A 14,774-nucleotide genomic window follows, 5' to 3' on the forward strand; every position below is an offset into this window, starting at 1 on the left:
TGTAGTTGTTAACAGATGTTGTATGTAGTTGTTAACAGATGTTGTATGTAGTTGTTAACAGATGTTGTCTGTAGTTATTAACAGATATTGTCTGTAGTTATAAACAGATGTTGTCTGTAGTTAACAGATGTTGTCTGTAGTTGTTAACAGATGTTGTATGTAGTTGTTAACAGATGTTGTATGTAGTTGTTAACAGATGTTGTCTGTAGTTATTAACAGATGTTGTCTGTAGTTGTTAACAGATGTTGTCTGTAGTTGTTAACAGATGTTGTCTGTAGTTGTTAACAGACGTTGTCTGTAGTTATTAACATATGTTGTCTAGTTGTTAACAGATGTCTGTAGTTGTTAACAGACGTTGTCTGTAGTTATTAACATATGTTGTCTGTAGTTGTTAACAGATGTTGTATGTAGTTGTTAACAGATGTTTCATGTAGTTATTAACAGATGTTGTCTGTAGTTAACAGATGTTGTCTGTAGTTGTTAACAGACGTTGTCTGTAGTTATTAACATATGTTGTCTAGTTGTTAACAGATGTCTGTAGTTGTTAACAGATGTTGTCTGTAGTTGTTAACAGACGTCTGTAGTTGTTAACAGATGTTGTCTGTAGTTATTAACAGATGTTGTCTGTAGTTGTTAACAGATGTTGTCTGTCAAGCACGCCTTATGTGTGTACAAAATTATTTTTATTTTTTATTAATATTTAGTGGGTGTGGCTTATATTCAGGTGTGCTCAATTGTCTGGAAAGCCGTTAATCCCCTACTGCTTCTAGCAACACGGACATGTTGTTGTGATCCTCGTCATATAGTGATCAAAGTGCAGAGTGATGCTGACGGTACCTGGGCAGAGCAGACAGACTGAGGATGCTGTCCTGCACCAAAGGATTACAGGACAGGCTGAGATACTTCAGTGTCTGCAGTACTCCTCCCTCCGGCCTTCAAAGGTCCAGACAAAATACACAAACACAGGTTGGTTCTTCAGTGATGTGTGTAAAAAATCCTACAGTGTAACAAAACAGACGGACGACTTCAGGAGTACCTGTGCAGCTCCGTTATGTTGTTGTTCTCTAAAGACAGATTCTCCAGCTGAGGCCACATGACTGCACACTCCAGAACCTGATCCAGACAAACAGAACTACGTTCAGCCCTCTGGAAACTTTAAAGAACAGCCTCCCACAGTAATACTGCTGCTCAACAAAACATGTAGTATCTTCTGAGTTCTACTTACAACAGCATAACATTGTGCAGGTATATTTCAAAGTACACACACAGACAAGTTTTTTTGTACACTTGTTAAAGGAGGAAAACCCACAATGGATGCTGAAATCAATTCACATTCAATCGTGTCAAATTAATATAATAATAATAATAATAATAATGTGTATGTGTTGTCATTATTATATGTTCCCAGCCAATGGCGTAATTGGCTCTCTGCATTTAACCCATCCACCACCAGGTAGAGCAGTGGGCAGCTATTGAAAGCATCTAGGGAGCAACTGGGGATGAGGTGTCCTGCTCAGAGACACCATGAGGTGTGCAATGACCGGGGATCGAACCCGGGACGAGTCGGCTGCCCTGCCCCTACACCAATATAACAGGACTAGTACAGACACAAGTCCACTGTCTGAAGCCATAAGAACATCATTACTTTCTGCAAGTCTTACTATGATTCATCCGTTAGTTTATGACATATTTTACGAGTGCAACGAACACTCACGGGTAAAAACATTATCACCTTTGCCGGTCGACGATAAAAATGAAATGAGGAGAATTAATATTCTAAAACTAATTAAAATGATATATAAGCATTTGCTTTCTGTGGTGAGTAAATCTACAGATGTTGTGGTGTGTGGAGTGCAGTTACCTGCAGCCAGGTAAGCATGCAGCTGTTCAGAGCAAGGACCGTGAGGTTGGAGAAAGCCTGGCAGTGAGCCGAGGGGTCTGAGGGTAATCTTAATCTGTTGTTGCTAAAAAGTTAAAATACAAAACAAGTGTTCAGTTTGTAAAAAGCCAAGAATGAAAACTGTTCAGAAGAAGCTGTACCTGAGCTGTAGTCCTTCCAGCTTCTCCAGCTGCTCAGTGATGGAGGACACTTCTTCCCAAGAGGACAACAGAGACCCACTGAGGTCCAACCACCGAACATCTGATCAGCACCGTTAAGGCATGCCAACGGTCAAGCAGGTCTCTGTGTGTGTGTTAGCGAAATACACTCATTGGCCACTTATTACACTTTGCCAATATAATATTTAACCCCTTCATCCCTGATGTCAGATTCAACTTTTGTTTCATATTGACAGACAGCAGTATGCACTTCCTGCAGATTTATCAGTTTTACATCAATGATGTCAATCTCCTGCTCCACCACATCCTGAAAGTGTTGATTAGTTTGAGACCAGGTGACTGTGGAGGCCACTACAGACCAGTAAATCAACACTCAGCAGTGCAGGTCGTGTTTTTCCAATTTCTAGTTCTCAAATTTTGATGAGCCTGTGTGAACTGTAGCCTCAGTTTCCTTTTCTTAGCAGACGGGAGTGGAACTTCTCTGCTCCTGTAGCTCATCTGCTTCACAGTTGGACATTTTGTGGTTCAATTTCAATCCAGTTTATTTCTAAAGCTCCAAGTCACAACAGAAGTCGTGTCAGGGCACTGAACAGAAACATTCGTATACAAAAAAAAATCAATTAGTAACATTATTTATCTAAGGTAGGGTATAAAACGCCATCTGGTGGTTGATTCTTAATCTACAACAAGAGCCGCACATCTCTCTCCGTGCGCTGCCACGGTGCATTGGTGTCAGAAGTGGGATGAATCCTCTGGAGAAAACGGAGACAGAAGCTCTGAGAGACCTGGTCACTGAGGACATGCAGCGTTTGCAGATTGCTGCTGGGCATGATTTCCTGGAGGGTCGAAGCTGTCAAACGCAGTTTCCTGCGCAAGAAAACACCCATGTAAAACCCCGCCCACTACCTGGAGATGATGCCGCGGTAGAACCACGCTGCCAAGCCCTATGAGACAACACCAAAGGGAGCTTCAGCAGAGAAGTTGCTGCCACAAGGGGGATCCCACCACCCAGCCAAGGGCAGTCAGAGCACAGACCAAGCTTCCCACCTACAATGGCGCACCTCTGGAGCCTTACTTGGATCAGGACTGGATTGCTGCATCCCTCAGAGTTTGGAGCAATAACTGCATCACACCTGGCCTTGGCACTGCAAGGGACTGCTCAACAGGCTCTACTGGACCGGACTCCGGCAGAGCAACAGGATATCCAGGCCCCGATTTCATCAACGCTTCAGAGACATTTTGGCAAGAAGCAACGAGCTGAAGAGAGCAGGGGGCTCCTGAGCAGCCGTAACCAGAAGGAAGGTGAGAGCCTGGGAACATTTGCAGCAGACATACAGCTATACACGCAACAGCGCTACCCACAGAGATGGTATCCTGCAAAACTCTGTTTTGAGCTACTGTTGTCTTTCCGTCACCTCAAAGGATCCTGCTCGTTTTAAAAGGACTGTTGCGCAATAACGGGATGCACACAGCTGAAAGAAATCCCACTGAATGGGAACGCTCAGAACTAAAGTGTTGCAGCATCTTCCTGCAGGTCACGGTGGAACTGACGGCCTTTTGTTTCACATTTCATCTAAAGTGTTTGATTTACTTCTATCAAAAGTCTTAGCACACCAGTTCTGATTAAATTAGTTTTGTTGTTTTTTTTTATTTCTTTTGAAAACTATAAAAGTAGCAAGACTAAACATTTGGACAGGAACAGAAGAATAATGGATATAATGAATAAAAATAATGAATATTAACCCCTGGATGGACTTTTATTTTTATGACCTTTAGAGTTCTTTAGAAGGAAGACAAATTGATTATCTTACAAAATTGCCTAAAAATACAAATTTTAAATATTGTTTTTCACAATAAGTTTTTTAGAGCCAACTGCCAGAAAAAACTAAAAAACTAATTTACCAGTCAATGGTGCATTTTTAAATTTTAACTCTTTATGGGCTTTTAGTTTAAAAAACCCCTCAAATTTTCAGTTTTTTTTTTTAATCCATCCATTATCTTTTACTCGCAACAAAATATTTGTAATATGGCCTTTTTTTTTTTAAAGGCACTTTATGCCCATTAGTCTGCACAAAAATATATTTTTACTTTTTTTAAATTTCAGTCAGGCCCACAGACCCTCCAGACCACGCAGCTGAAAATGAGGCCTCGTTGTTGGTCAGACTCAAACTTACACATGTGGCTTGGTGGTCCAATATGGAGTTTAGTTTTTATGTTTTTTTTATTTTATGATATGATAATTATGGAATCGGTAAACACATTCACAGTGCTTTTCCCTCAGAAACACTAGAAAGGCAGTAATGTTACCCTGACGTTAAGGGAGCATAAAAAAAAAACCAGAAGGATTTTTGGGCTTTGCCTGGAACAAACAATAATAAAATAAATAAATCAAAACACAAACAAAAATACATTCGTAGCTGATTTTTCCTCATAAAATGCAGTTTAGGATACTGGGAGTTGTTTTCCTGATTTCTCCAGGAGCTCCTGGTCCGTTCACCTCCTGGCAGTTCAGCATCACTGCTGGAAGACTCTCAAATCTGGAGACATCATGAAACGTCACTCTTTATACATCAGCCAGTTTACAGGTTGAAATCATTCAGAAGCTCGTTCTAATTCATCTTTCTGCAAACACAACAAAAGTTTTTAAGTTTGTTTGAACAACTTACGTCAAAACTTCACAGAACAACGGCTTCTTGCTAAATTTCAGCCGTTCTGTTTTTGCTGTTGATCATCAAATCATCTTTTTCTAAAATGTGTGAATCTAAAGAATCTGTTACATTTGGGTTCACACCAGCCACTCACGGTGGAGTCAGAAACCTTACAAACACTTTTACTGAGTTTGGGTTTTCACAACCACTTGGATGAACCATTTTGGATATTTTAGCAGCTTTTGACTGTGAAAACAAAGTATCCTCACGGTCTGCGCAAAAAATGGAGCACAGTGGGGTCCTTAAGTCTATTAATGAGGATCCTTTTTTAATCCTTGAATATCGCTCCCGTTCCGTCTTTCATCAAGGTAGCTCCAGCTGTTGTAATCACAAAAGCAGCCACATAAATAAAAAACACACCAAATGATGATCCAAACAGGAAACAGTACCTGCGCGCTTCAACAGCAAGCCACTCTAGCTTTTTGGAGGAAACGGTGATTTCCTCGCTCAGCACTTCTTCGGTGTTAAACTCGTAGGTGCGTTGCAAAGCCGTCAAGAAGTCCACTCCAAAACTTGCCTTCGCTGGGCGGACAAAGGAACCTCCTTTAGGATGTCTATTTTCAAAAAATGACATCGTCTTTTCAATGTACACGAATATCTGATGCCATTTTATTCTTTTTGTTAGTGGAAGTACAGAAATGATTAACCTTTCGACAGACAACACTCATCTCGAGATAAGACACCACAAAGGAATGCTGAAGGAAAGTGTGGAGCACTACCTGCACGTGAAATACTGCACTCCTCCATGGCTGCCATCATGTTTGCCTCTCTCGGCGTTATCCCACTCCACACCGAGCCACAGCCCTAACAAAGTTATACAGCATGAAGCTTAAATGGTCAAATGTACTCTTAGACTGTAGGTTTACTTGTGGTTCCTAGAGATTCTAAAGGCAGAATGGGAAGCAGAGTTTTCAGTAATCAGGTTCCTCTCTTGCTGAAACAGATCCAGTTTCTGTCCATGAGGCTGACACTCCGTCTTGCCATTTTGATAAATCCTATAGTTAGGGTTGGCTTGGTTTTACTGACCTTTTCCATTATTGTGCTGCTATAGGCTCAGACCGCTGGAGGACAAACCAAACACATTTCTTCATTCAGCTGGACTGAAATGTACCACTGGCTTTTATAATACATAACGGTCACTAATGGTGTGCCACAAGGCTCAGTTTTAGGACCCACTCTCTTTACAATTTATATAAGTAGTGTAAGTCAAATCATTCCTGATGCCTCCTTACGTCTCTACGCTGACGATACAATTGTTTACTGTCGAGCTCAAACAGTGCTAAGGTTTTCCAGCTTCTACAGTCCGCATTCATCACCCAGTCAGACTAGTTCCGTCTCAAACTGGTGCGAAACGCTGATCAAACCAAAGGGATGTTGTTTTCAAACAGGAAGTCGGTTCCAGCAGGTCTTCCTTCTATCTCATCCGTGCATGGTGTTCCTGAGTTTGTACATTCTTACAAATACTTGGGAATTTTAGTTGATGCACATCTCTCTTTTAAGCCACACGTTGAAAGCTTGATAAAGAAACTGAAATTAAAACCGTGTTTCTTTTTCAGAAATAGATCTTGTTTAAGTCTGAATGGTGGGCAACACCTTGTACCTGCGACTTTCCTCTGATGTGTGCACCTGAATCAATAACCAGGACCTGAGATGTAAAATGTGACTGACGACCCAGACCTCACCTGGAGTTGGTGGCACCGGGCCCACATAGCGCACCGTGGCCCGCTCCCCGCCGCAGGACACCCGCCTGCCCACCGGGTCCGCCGGGAGCTCCGGCTCCGTGTACTCGGTTCCCATAAATCTGTCAAGATAATTTCCCGGTGGTGCTCCGCAGCTAAAGTTAAAAAAATTTAAACGCCTCGAACTAACATGCGCTTGGATGAGGTTGGTCGGTTGTATTTTGTCCTTTTCCAACACGGTAATACTTTATTTACATGAACAGTTAACGAATGTAGCTTTAGCTATGTCAAACTCTCATCCTGGACAATGAAAACCGGAAGTGACACATTCTGGTGTCGTACTTGTTTCCGTTTTCGTTCTTTTTTTAAAAATTAGAACATTTAAGTATAAAGATTAGTGGGAAACAGACACGTTTAATGTAACGTATGGTCAGTCTGATTATTTTAAATTACTATATAAATTATTGGTTGTGGAAGAGCGTACAGGAACACTTGTGCGTCGATCAAATTGTTTCATGGGGACATATTTTGAGAACGGACAGAGATAAAACAGGAGAGAAACGTGCAACGCATTGTTGGAGTTTTATTTCTAGAGAATCGTGTTTATGTTTCTCACACTTGTTGTGTTTTAATGTAAAAAAACAGTTGATCAGTCGTATTCGAGCGACGGTGTAGTAATCTGAATTAAACCACGATGAAGAAGAAGAAAGTTCAACACAGGTTTGTTTATTTTCTGACTAGTCCCAGATTGAAATTACCCATATTCTTGTTTTTGTCATTTTTTATTGCTAACAAGTCGCTTTTTTCAGACAGTTCGGATTGAATGTAACATTTTTTTCTGCTCTCAGTCGAATCATTAGCGGCTGTCCCAAAGAACCTGAAATTAGCTTCAAATTTAAGCTGATCGCTAAACTAGCGTGTTAATTCAACAATGTGTTTGTTTTTACCATCAGATCTAGTTCAAGAACAACAAAACGTAGACCTGTAAAACCTGGACTCCTCAGAAAAGCAGCAATTAATCCAACACAGTTTAGGACTGTGAATATTTTAGACCATTAACAGACATTGTTTTAGACACAGAGTCAGTATAACAACATTTTGGATTTGTTCGTGTATATTATTTGCAGAAGTCTATGTAAAGATAATTTTAATACTTTTTGTTTGTGAGCAAGTGATCGTAGGGTTGACGGTTCGACTCCCCGGACCGGCAACATCAAAATGTGGGTGGGATAGGTGAAACACCCACACCTGCCTCCTCCCTCATTTGCCCCACTCTGGGCCCTTGAGCAAGGCACTCAACCCCCACCCTCTGCTCCCCCGGGCGCCCTGATGGCAGCTCTCTGCTCCACACAGAGGCTGTGGTAGCTCGGTGTCTGTGGTTCAGGAAGGCGTAAAAACAATTGCCGAGTCATTTGCCGAGAAGATCAGTGCCCGGCAGCCTCCTTTAATAAACATCTGACCCATCACACAATAACTGAGTGCATTTACTTCATCTGGACCATTTCTACGGTTCAGATGCCAAAACAACATTCATGTGACACTTTTTGGAATTTTTCAGATCCATGAGAAAAGTTTCACAAATCACAAACGGTGTTTAATTGTAGAATGCATTTAGTAATAAATAATTATGTCCAGGTATGAAAGGTCTGAATAATGTAGTTTTTAAACTAGAGCTGACAAAAGATAACACACACACACAATGTTGGATTAACACTTAAAGCAACTGCCGAATTGAAAGCTGCAGTTGAATGCCAGTGTCTCCCCAGTAGCACTTTCTGTGACCTAATACATGTACCTGTTTATACATAAACAGTAGTCCCGTGTTTATCGTGGGGGATCCGTACCCTGAAGCCCCATGATAAGTGAAAAACCTCTAAGTAGGAATAGTAGTACAAGTAGTAAGTAGTTGCCCACTTCTCTGCTGCAGAGCGGAGATCAGCTGATCAGCTGCAGGAGGAAGTGTCTCCTGCAGCTTGGGCTGCACACAGGTGCTAAATAATTTAAAATAATTTATTTTAAATAAAAATTCCATGCCGATCGTGCGGCTCATCCATCAATCAGCCGATTATGTGTCATGTTCAATCTTACTTTGAAAAAGCGCGACAGAGAGTCCGTGAAAAACGAATTGTGAAGTAGCGAGGGACTTCTGTGTACATATATGTAGTGGTTTGTATAAATACCCTTCACCAAAGAAGTGCCCATTCTTAGGCAGATAAATAAAATGACCATGTTTGGAGCAGTAGTCTCCTGCTCCATGTGTGATCCGTGTTCTGGCCTTGATGTTCCGCACTCATTGGACGTTCTAATATTGCACCGTCCTAATTTGATTTCCTTTTCTGTCGACTTAACCTTTTTCATTGCAGTGTTTCTGTGACCAGTGGAGAATCATCAGCTGGGCAACAGTCAGCTGACTACACAGTGGGTCAGGTGTCAGGAAGTTTGTCCCAGCAGAACTCTGGGGCCTCAGGATCACTGTCAGCTTTGTTCAGAACCTCTACACAAGCTGCACCTGTTCTGTTTCAGCCTGCACCCAAGGTAAGGCATGACTTCATCTGCCATCTGTGGCACAGTACCCAAGGCCACGACACGGGAATTACTAGGAGGTGGATGTTCAAATGGCAGGGCTGGACATGTTGGGGCATATTTTAAATGATCTGGTTACTACCGGGTTGTAAAATCATTCAGATCTATACTCTACAGAAACACAACTGATTCCACCCAGTCTTTGTGAAATAAAATAAAATCCAGTCTTGCTGCTTCCGTAGGATTGAAAAGGTTCAGTAGCATCCAAGAGCTGCTGATCAATTGTGTTGATTAACTGATCAGAAGTTGTTAGTTTGCTGCTCTTGGAAGGCTTTGAGGTCAGTGTGTCTTAACACAATGCCAAGAGGAAAGACATCAGCAATGACCTTAGAAAAGCAACAGCCCAACCATCTGGGATAGGTCAAAGGTCATTTTCAAACTAGTTAAAGGATGTTATTTTACAGAGACCAGTGGAAACATTTAAGACAGCTGCCAATTATCCAGAAGTGGACGTTCCAGCTAATTCACCCCGAAGGTCAGACTGTGCAAAAAAGCAAGCTCCATCTCTGACTCTATAGGCCTCATTTAGCAGGTTAAAGGTTAAAGGTCATGACAGGACAATCAGGAAAAGACTGAACAAGCGTGGCCTGTTAGGAAGGGCTGCAGGAGAAATCCTTCTTTCTAAAAGATTCAGCGCTCCAAGTCACAACAGACGTCATCTCAGGACACTGGAAGTTTACTGGAGGTCTCTTCAGGTTTTCTAAAGCTGCCTCTGAAGGAACCACAATACTTCTGGAACAATGTCCTTCAGACAGATGAGGTCAGAGTACAGATGTTTACACATAATGCACAGCTGTTTGTTTGAATGAAACCAAGTACAGCGCATCATCTGTCAGCACGGTGGTGATGGGCCGATGGTTTGGGCTCCTTGTTGTCTTTGAGTGAACCACAAACTCCTCTGTAGACCAAAGGATCCTGGAGTTTAATGTCAGGACATCTGTCCACCAGCTGAACCTTGGACCAAACAGGGTCCAACAGAACAGTTATTTCAAACACAGCAGCGAAGTTACATCAGAACAGCTAAAAAGGAAAAGAGTCGAGGCGCTTCGATGATCCGGCCAAAGGCAAGAACCTCAACCTGATCAAACTGCTGTGGAACCTTCAGACAGCTGATCAGGGACCAACATCTGCTGACCTCGATGAGCTGAAGTAACGTTGGAAAGAAGAGTGGGTCAGAACCCTCCACATTTATGTGTGAGACTGAAACAATCCAACACGACAAGTACCGGTACTGGGACTTCCTGTTTTTGTGCTGCTCACTCTTTTTCAGCTTGTAGGAGCAAAACTGATCAATCCAGTTACAAAGAGACGTTGGTGGATTCACCAGTTTGGACCGTCAGTCATGCAGATGCTGCGTGCACCATGAATGCAGCTGAGCTCTGTTCAGGGTTGCCAGATAAATGTAAAATGTCTTATATACCCCCTCCTTTTCTGTGCACATGTTCAACAAACACACACCTCATCTTAGAAGATCTTTACTCAGCACATCTGACAGTTTAGATCAAAATAATGTCATTTTAAAGCCACAGGACTAAAGTTCATAAAGTCTTATCTGGCAACCCGACTGACATGGAAACTACAGCGTTTTCATGTAAACCTGTGCATTTTTTGTTTATTACTCCCAATAAACATAGAAAAACACACAAAATGTCCAGATGTTCTGTGTAAACGGGGCCTTAAAGCAGGTTGATCTCTTTGACCGGGTCACTTTAAAAGGAGCTGCACGATGAAAAGGTCTGGACACCCCTGGTCTACACGCTGCAGCTGGACCAGGAGCTGGAACCAGGTTTTCATTTTGTTTGTTTAATAAAAACAACAACTCGGTGGGATCTGTTGTGTGTTTGAACTTTCGAGGATTTAAATCATTTTAACATTTGGTAAATACCAGATCAGCTTTATTATCGTGTAAAACCATCAAATTTAAAGAGCATAAACTTTTCCCCCAATGACCGTATGGAGGTAGGATAAAGTTTTACACTGTTTTTATTTACAGAAGGTAACAACAAAAGAGGACAAGCAAGAGAGGAGCTGCGAAGTGAAAGAAGAACAAAGTCCGAAGAAGAAGAAGAAGAAGCTGCTCAGGACGACGTCAGCCGCTGATCAGAAGCTGCAGAGCAGGTGAAGAAAGGAGGACTGCTTCCGTTCGTGTCACTTCCTGTTCCGTGTCCTTCCTTTCCTCACCTCTTTCTCTGTGTTGGTTCCAGGGAGAGCAGTTTACAAAATGCAGACGATGAGGAGAGCGGGCAGCAGAGCGCAGCAGCGAAGAGGAAGAGGAGGGACTCGAGGGCGGACAGAGAGAACGATGTGGAGTATTGGGTGATGAGGCGACAACAGCAGAAGACTAGAAAACAAGAGGAGGCTTTTAAAAGCAAGAGGACGGTTTTTGTTGGCAACCTGCCCCTCAGCTGCACTGAGAAGGTACACGTCGCCTCCAGTCTGGTTCTGGCTCAGCTTCAGCACGAAGGCTCTGGTGTGATGTCATAAAAACAAGGGACACCGTATTTATTATTTAGTCTATGTTTGTAAAAGTGACGAGTCAGAGTAACAACAGGGCTGCTGAAAAGTATTTACCGTATTTTCCGCCGTACACGTCGCTTCAGCCCAAATTTGTCTAAAAAGGTGGAAAAATCCATAAATGCGTCTCTTCATCGTTTGAGTCGCATCTATTACGCGTCACCGCTGACGACCAAGAAATGTGGGCCGGTGTTGTGCCATAACTTGTTTGGCTGCCAAATGATGGCCGCGGGAGCGTGCACGGGAGGACTTTAACAAGAGAAACACCTAAAAACAATAATTTGTTTGCTCGACGTTACAGTAAATGTGTCTCAGTCTAACCTTTCCTTAATAAATGCACTCATCAGCTGCATATCTCCGGGGCGGTGCAGCTGATCGATGGTTGCTCTAACCAAGCTGGATGAAGGTGGCAGGGTATGGCAAGCTGATTGTGCCATTAATAGCCACTTTTACCTATTACGTGATACAATGGCATGCCATACTACTCGAGTGCCATCTAGCAGCTGAAAATGGTAGTGTTCAATATTTTCAGTCAGAATGAATTTATAAATATGGGAAAGAAAATCCATAAAACGTTGCTTTGCTGTATAAGTCGCAGGTCGTGTAAATTATACAAAACAATACGACTTATAGGGCGAAGAATACAGCACCCCTTACAGAAGACTTTTGTTTTTCTGTTTTGTCTCTGACCGTAAATGTTTCAGACGATCAAACTACTGTAATTTAAGTGCTGACCAAAAACTGCAGTTGGTATTTACTCAAGTTGTTTTTGTTTCATATTATAATTATTTAGATCATCTGAAACATTAATGATGTCACGCATTAAAGGAACCCATCCAGTCGCTGTGGAGACCCCTGAAGAAGGAGCAGCCGAAAGAAGAATCTGCATCAATTAATTATTTTATTGTTTGTGGATTTATTTATTTTATTTTTGATAAAAACATTCAAATTTGGTTGTTTTGATCCTGTTGGGTAGAACTGACGTTAGTCCGGGTCAGTGAAAGAGTCTGATTAACAGAAAGTGAAAGGGTTCAGTTTGTGGGGGGCGCTTCTCTTCCTGCCGGGACCTTTCAAAATAAAGCTCGTTCTTGAACCAGCAGCAGTAGAGGGAGCCCTGAGCATTAACGACATGAAGTTGACCAATTTGCATCGGAGTTGATTTTTACATTTGTTTTTCCCTCCGTAGACTTTGCGGCGTCTCTTCAAACATGAAGGAGCGATCGAGTCTGTCCGGTTTCGCTCTGTGGTAACGATAAATAATAAACTGCATGACCCAGAATCACTCCGGCGTCTTCGATCTCCCTTTTGTCTTTTTTTATAATCACCATTTATTTCTGTTTCAACACAACAGGTTCGAGAGGATCCCTGCATGAGCCGGAAAGTCGCAGTTATAAAGTAAGTCTCTGACTCGTGCAGTTTTTATGAAAACTAAAAATATAATATCTTTTCATAGATTTATTAAAACAAAACTGCAGCAAGATATTACAAATAAGAATATAACTAGAACATTTTCTGAAAACATTTAAAAGGATGCCGGGGCAGCTCCTGTTTGAAAATCCATCAGTTTTCTTCTGTAAATTTTAAACAAATCAAAATAAATGAAGAAGTGGGGGTGTCCGAGTCGGTTACCAAAAGGAGCCAAAATGTAAAATCTTTGTCCGAGCCACGTTCAGCTGAGACGTTAACTCAGGTCCTGAAATCTTTTCTTGGTTGTAGGTTCATGAACAAGACTTTGATGTCTCTCCATGTTCTGTTCCTTCCACGTCAGAACCAGTGATGGAACGATCCAGCCGCCTTCAGCGTTAGCCGGCTGGCGAGAGGCGTCTGCACCAAATTATGTATTTATAAGTTGTTTCAAAGAAAACATTAGGAAAGACACAATATTTTATATTTAAATGATCATGTTGGGGGACCAGATCTGACCTGCGGCTCTTGAGTTGGACATGATCTGACAAAATGCAGATCTTTAATGTTCAAACTGTGTAAGGACTTCAAGTGTTCGTGAAGTTTAGACAGTTTAAGAGTTGGTGTTACGTGACCGCACTAACACGATTTCATCAAACGTCAACTTTAATTCTGTGAAAATCATTAAAGAAATCGTGTCAAGTCCAACTTTGTGTGACCCGTTGTGAAGTTTCTGTAGTAAATTATGAGCCGTGGAGTTGAGCACATCCCATCAGTTGGTACCAGTTTGATGTTTATTTCGTCCAGTTGTTGCTGGTTTGTCTCCAGCGCAGCTCACGACTGAGCCTCAACTTTAATGGAGGTTTCCTCCGTATTCAAAAACCCGTGGGACGAGACACAAATTGAGCATTAACAAAAATGTAACATTGGATTAAAAATGTATTGAAAAGTGACCAGACGTAAAAATAGAACATTTATTAATATTTTGTGTTGGTTTGATCCAGTTCAGATCAGCTGCAGACTCGAGTAGTAACTTATTGATTGGTAATAAAACGTTGCGCTTGTTGCTGTTCTGGGCGTTAAAAACTATCATGAGCATAATAATACAACACTGCCCAGTTCGTCATGTTGTTTTATTTATATTCAAGTTTCTTTTTTCCTTTTTTTTTTGAGGAGCTGTTCATTAAGTTTAATTATTCGTATAATTTAATTTTAATTCCACTCGACAGACGCAAAGCTCATCCCCAGAAGCAAAGCCTGAACGCCTACGTGTTGTTTCAAAGTGAAGACGCTGTTGCCAAAGCTCTGGAGAGGTACGACACACACACACACACCAACACACACACTCACACCAACACACACACACACACAGCAACACACACTCACAAGAAGTCAACCCACAGACCGTGCCGTTTTCCTTCATTCTGCTCACCCACTAACTTACTAATTATTACCTGAAGGATTTTTATTTTCTGGATGCAAACTATAAAACAGTCGTGCAAAATAGCAGAAGTCAAATGTTACAAAATTCACAAGTTTATACATAAAAATGCACATTTGAAAACGATATTGACTTAAAATGTTACATTGACAACGTCTAACAGCAGGAGACACAAAGAATAAAAACAAACCGCCTGAAACCCCAACGTGACTTTTGTCTTTAAACAAATGGGGGGGGGTGTTGTTCAGTTGTCCTTCATTCATTTCAGCTCAGTTTAATTATATTGTTCCATTTCACAACAAAAGTTGTCTCAGAGCATTGTACAAAAGAAATAACTTAAAATCACACATTTAACTTAAGACCTGGATCCAAATTTCATTCTGTACT

General features: G+C 41.6%; 2 protein-coding genes across 2 annotated transcripts in view; one reads left to right on the forward strand and one right to left on the reverse strand.

Annotated features, from left to right (window-relative positions):
* tbce (tubulin folding cofactor E) overlaps positions 1-6,743 on the reverse strand; it is an 8,584-nt gene extending 1,841 nt beyond the window's left edge. The window contains exons 1-8 of the mRNA XM_037690430.1: positions 6,449-6,743; positions 5,486-5,570; positions 5,156-5,320; positions 4,510-4,595; positions 2,041-2,140; positions 1,862-1,964; positions 1,037-1,113; positions 838-933 (exon numbers count right to left, since the gene is read on the reverse strand). Coding sequence (XP_037546358.1) covers positions 838-933; positions 1,037-1,113; positions 1,862-1,964; positions 2,041-2,140; positions 4,510-4,595; positions 5,156-5,320; positions 5,486-5,570; positions 6,449-6,563 — 827 coding nt within the window. The 5' untranslated portion in view covers positions 6,564-6,743. The remainder of the gene's footprint in view (positions 1-837; positions 934-1,036; positions 1,114-1,861; positions 1,965-2,040; positions 2,141-4,509; positions 4,596-5,155; positions 5,321-5,485; positions 5,571-6,448) is intronic.
* Positions 6,744-6,968: 225 nt separating this feature from the next.
* Positions 6,969-14,774, forward strand: part of rbm34 (RNA binding motif protein 34) — an 11,792-nt gene continuing 3,986 nt past the window's right edge. The window contains 7 exon segments of the mRNA XM_037690051.1: positions 6,969-7,165; positions 8,809-8,980; positions 11,022-11,146; positions 11,233-11,446; positions 12,729-12,788; positions 12,894-12,937; positions 14,176-14,259. Of these exon segments, the coding sequence (XP_037545979.1) occupies positions 7,140-7,165; positions 8,809-8,980; positions 11,022-11,146; positions 11,233-11,446; positions 12,729-12,788; positions 12,894-12,937; positions 14,176-14,259 (725 nt within the window). The 5' untranslated portion in view covers positions 6,969-7,139.

Source organism: Nematolebias whitei, chromosome 16 (genome assembly GCF_014905685.2).
Source record: "Nematolebias whitei isolate Nwh7 chromosome 16, NemWhi1, whole genome shotgun sequence".
NCBI lineage: Eukaryota > Metazoa > Chordata > Actinopteri > Cyprinodontiformes > Rivulidae > Nematolebias > Nematolebias whitei.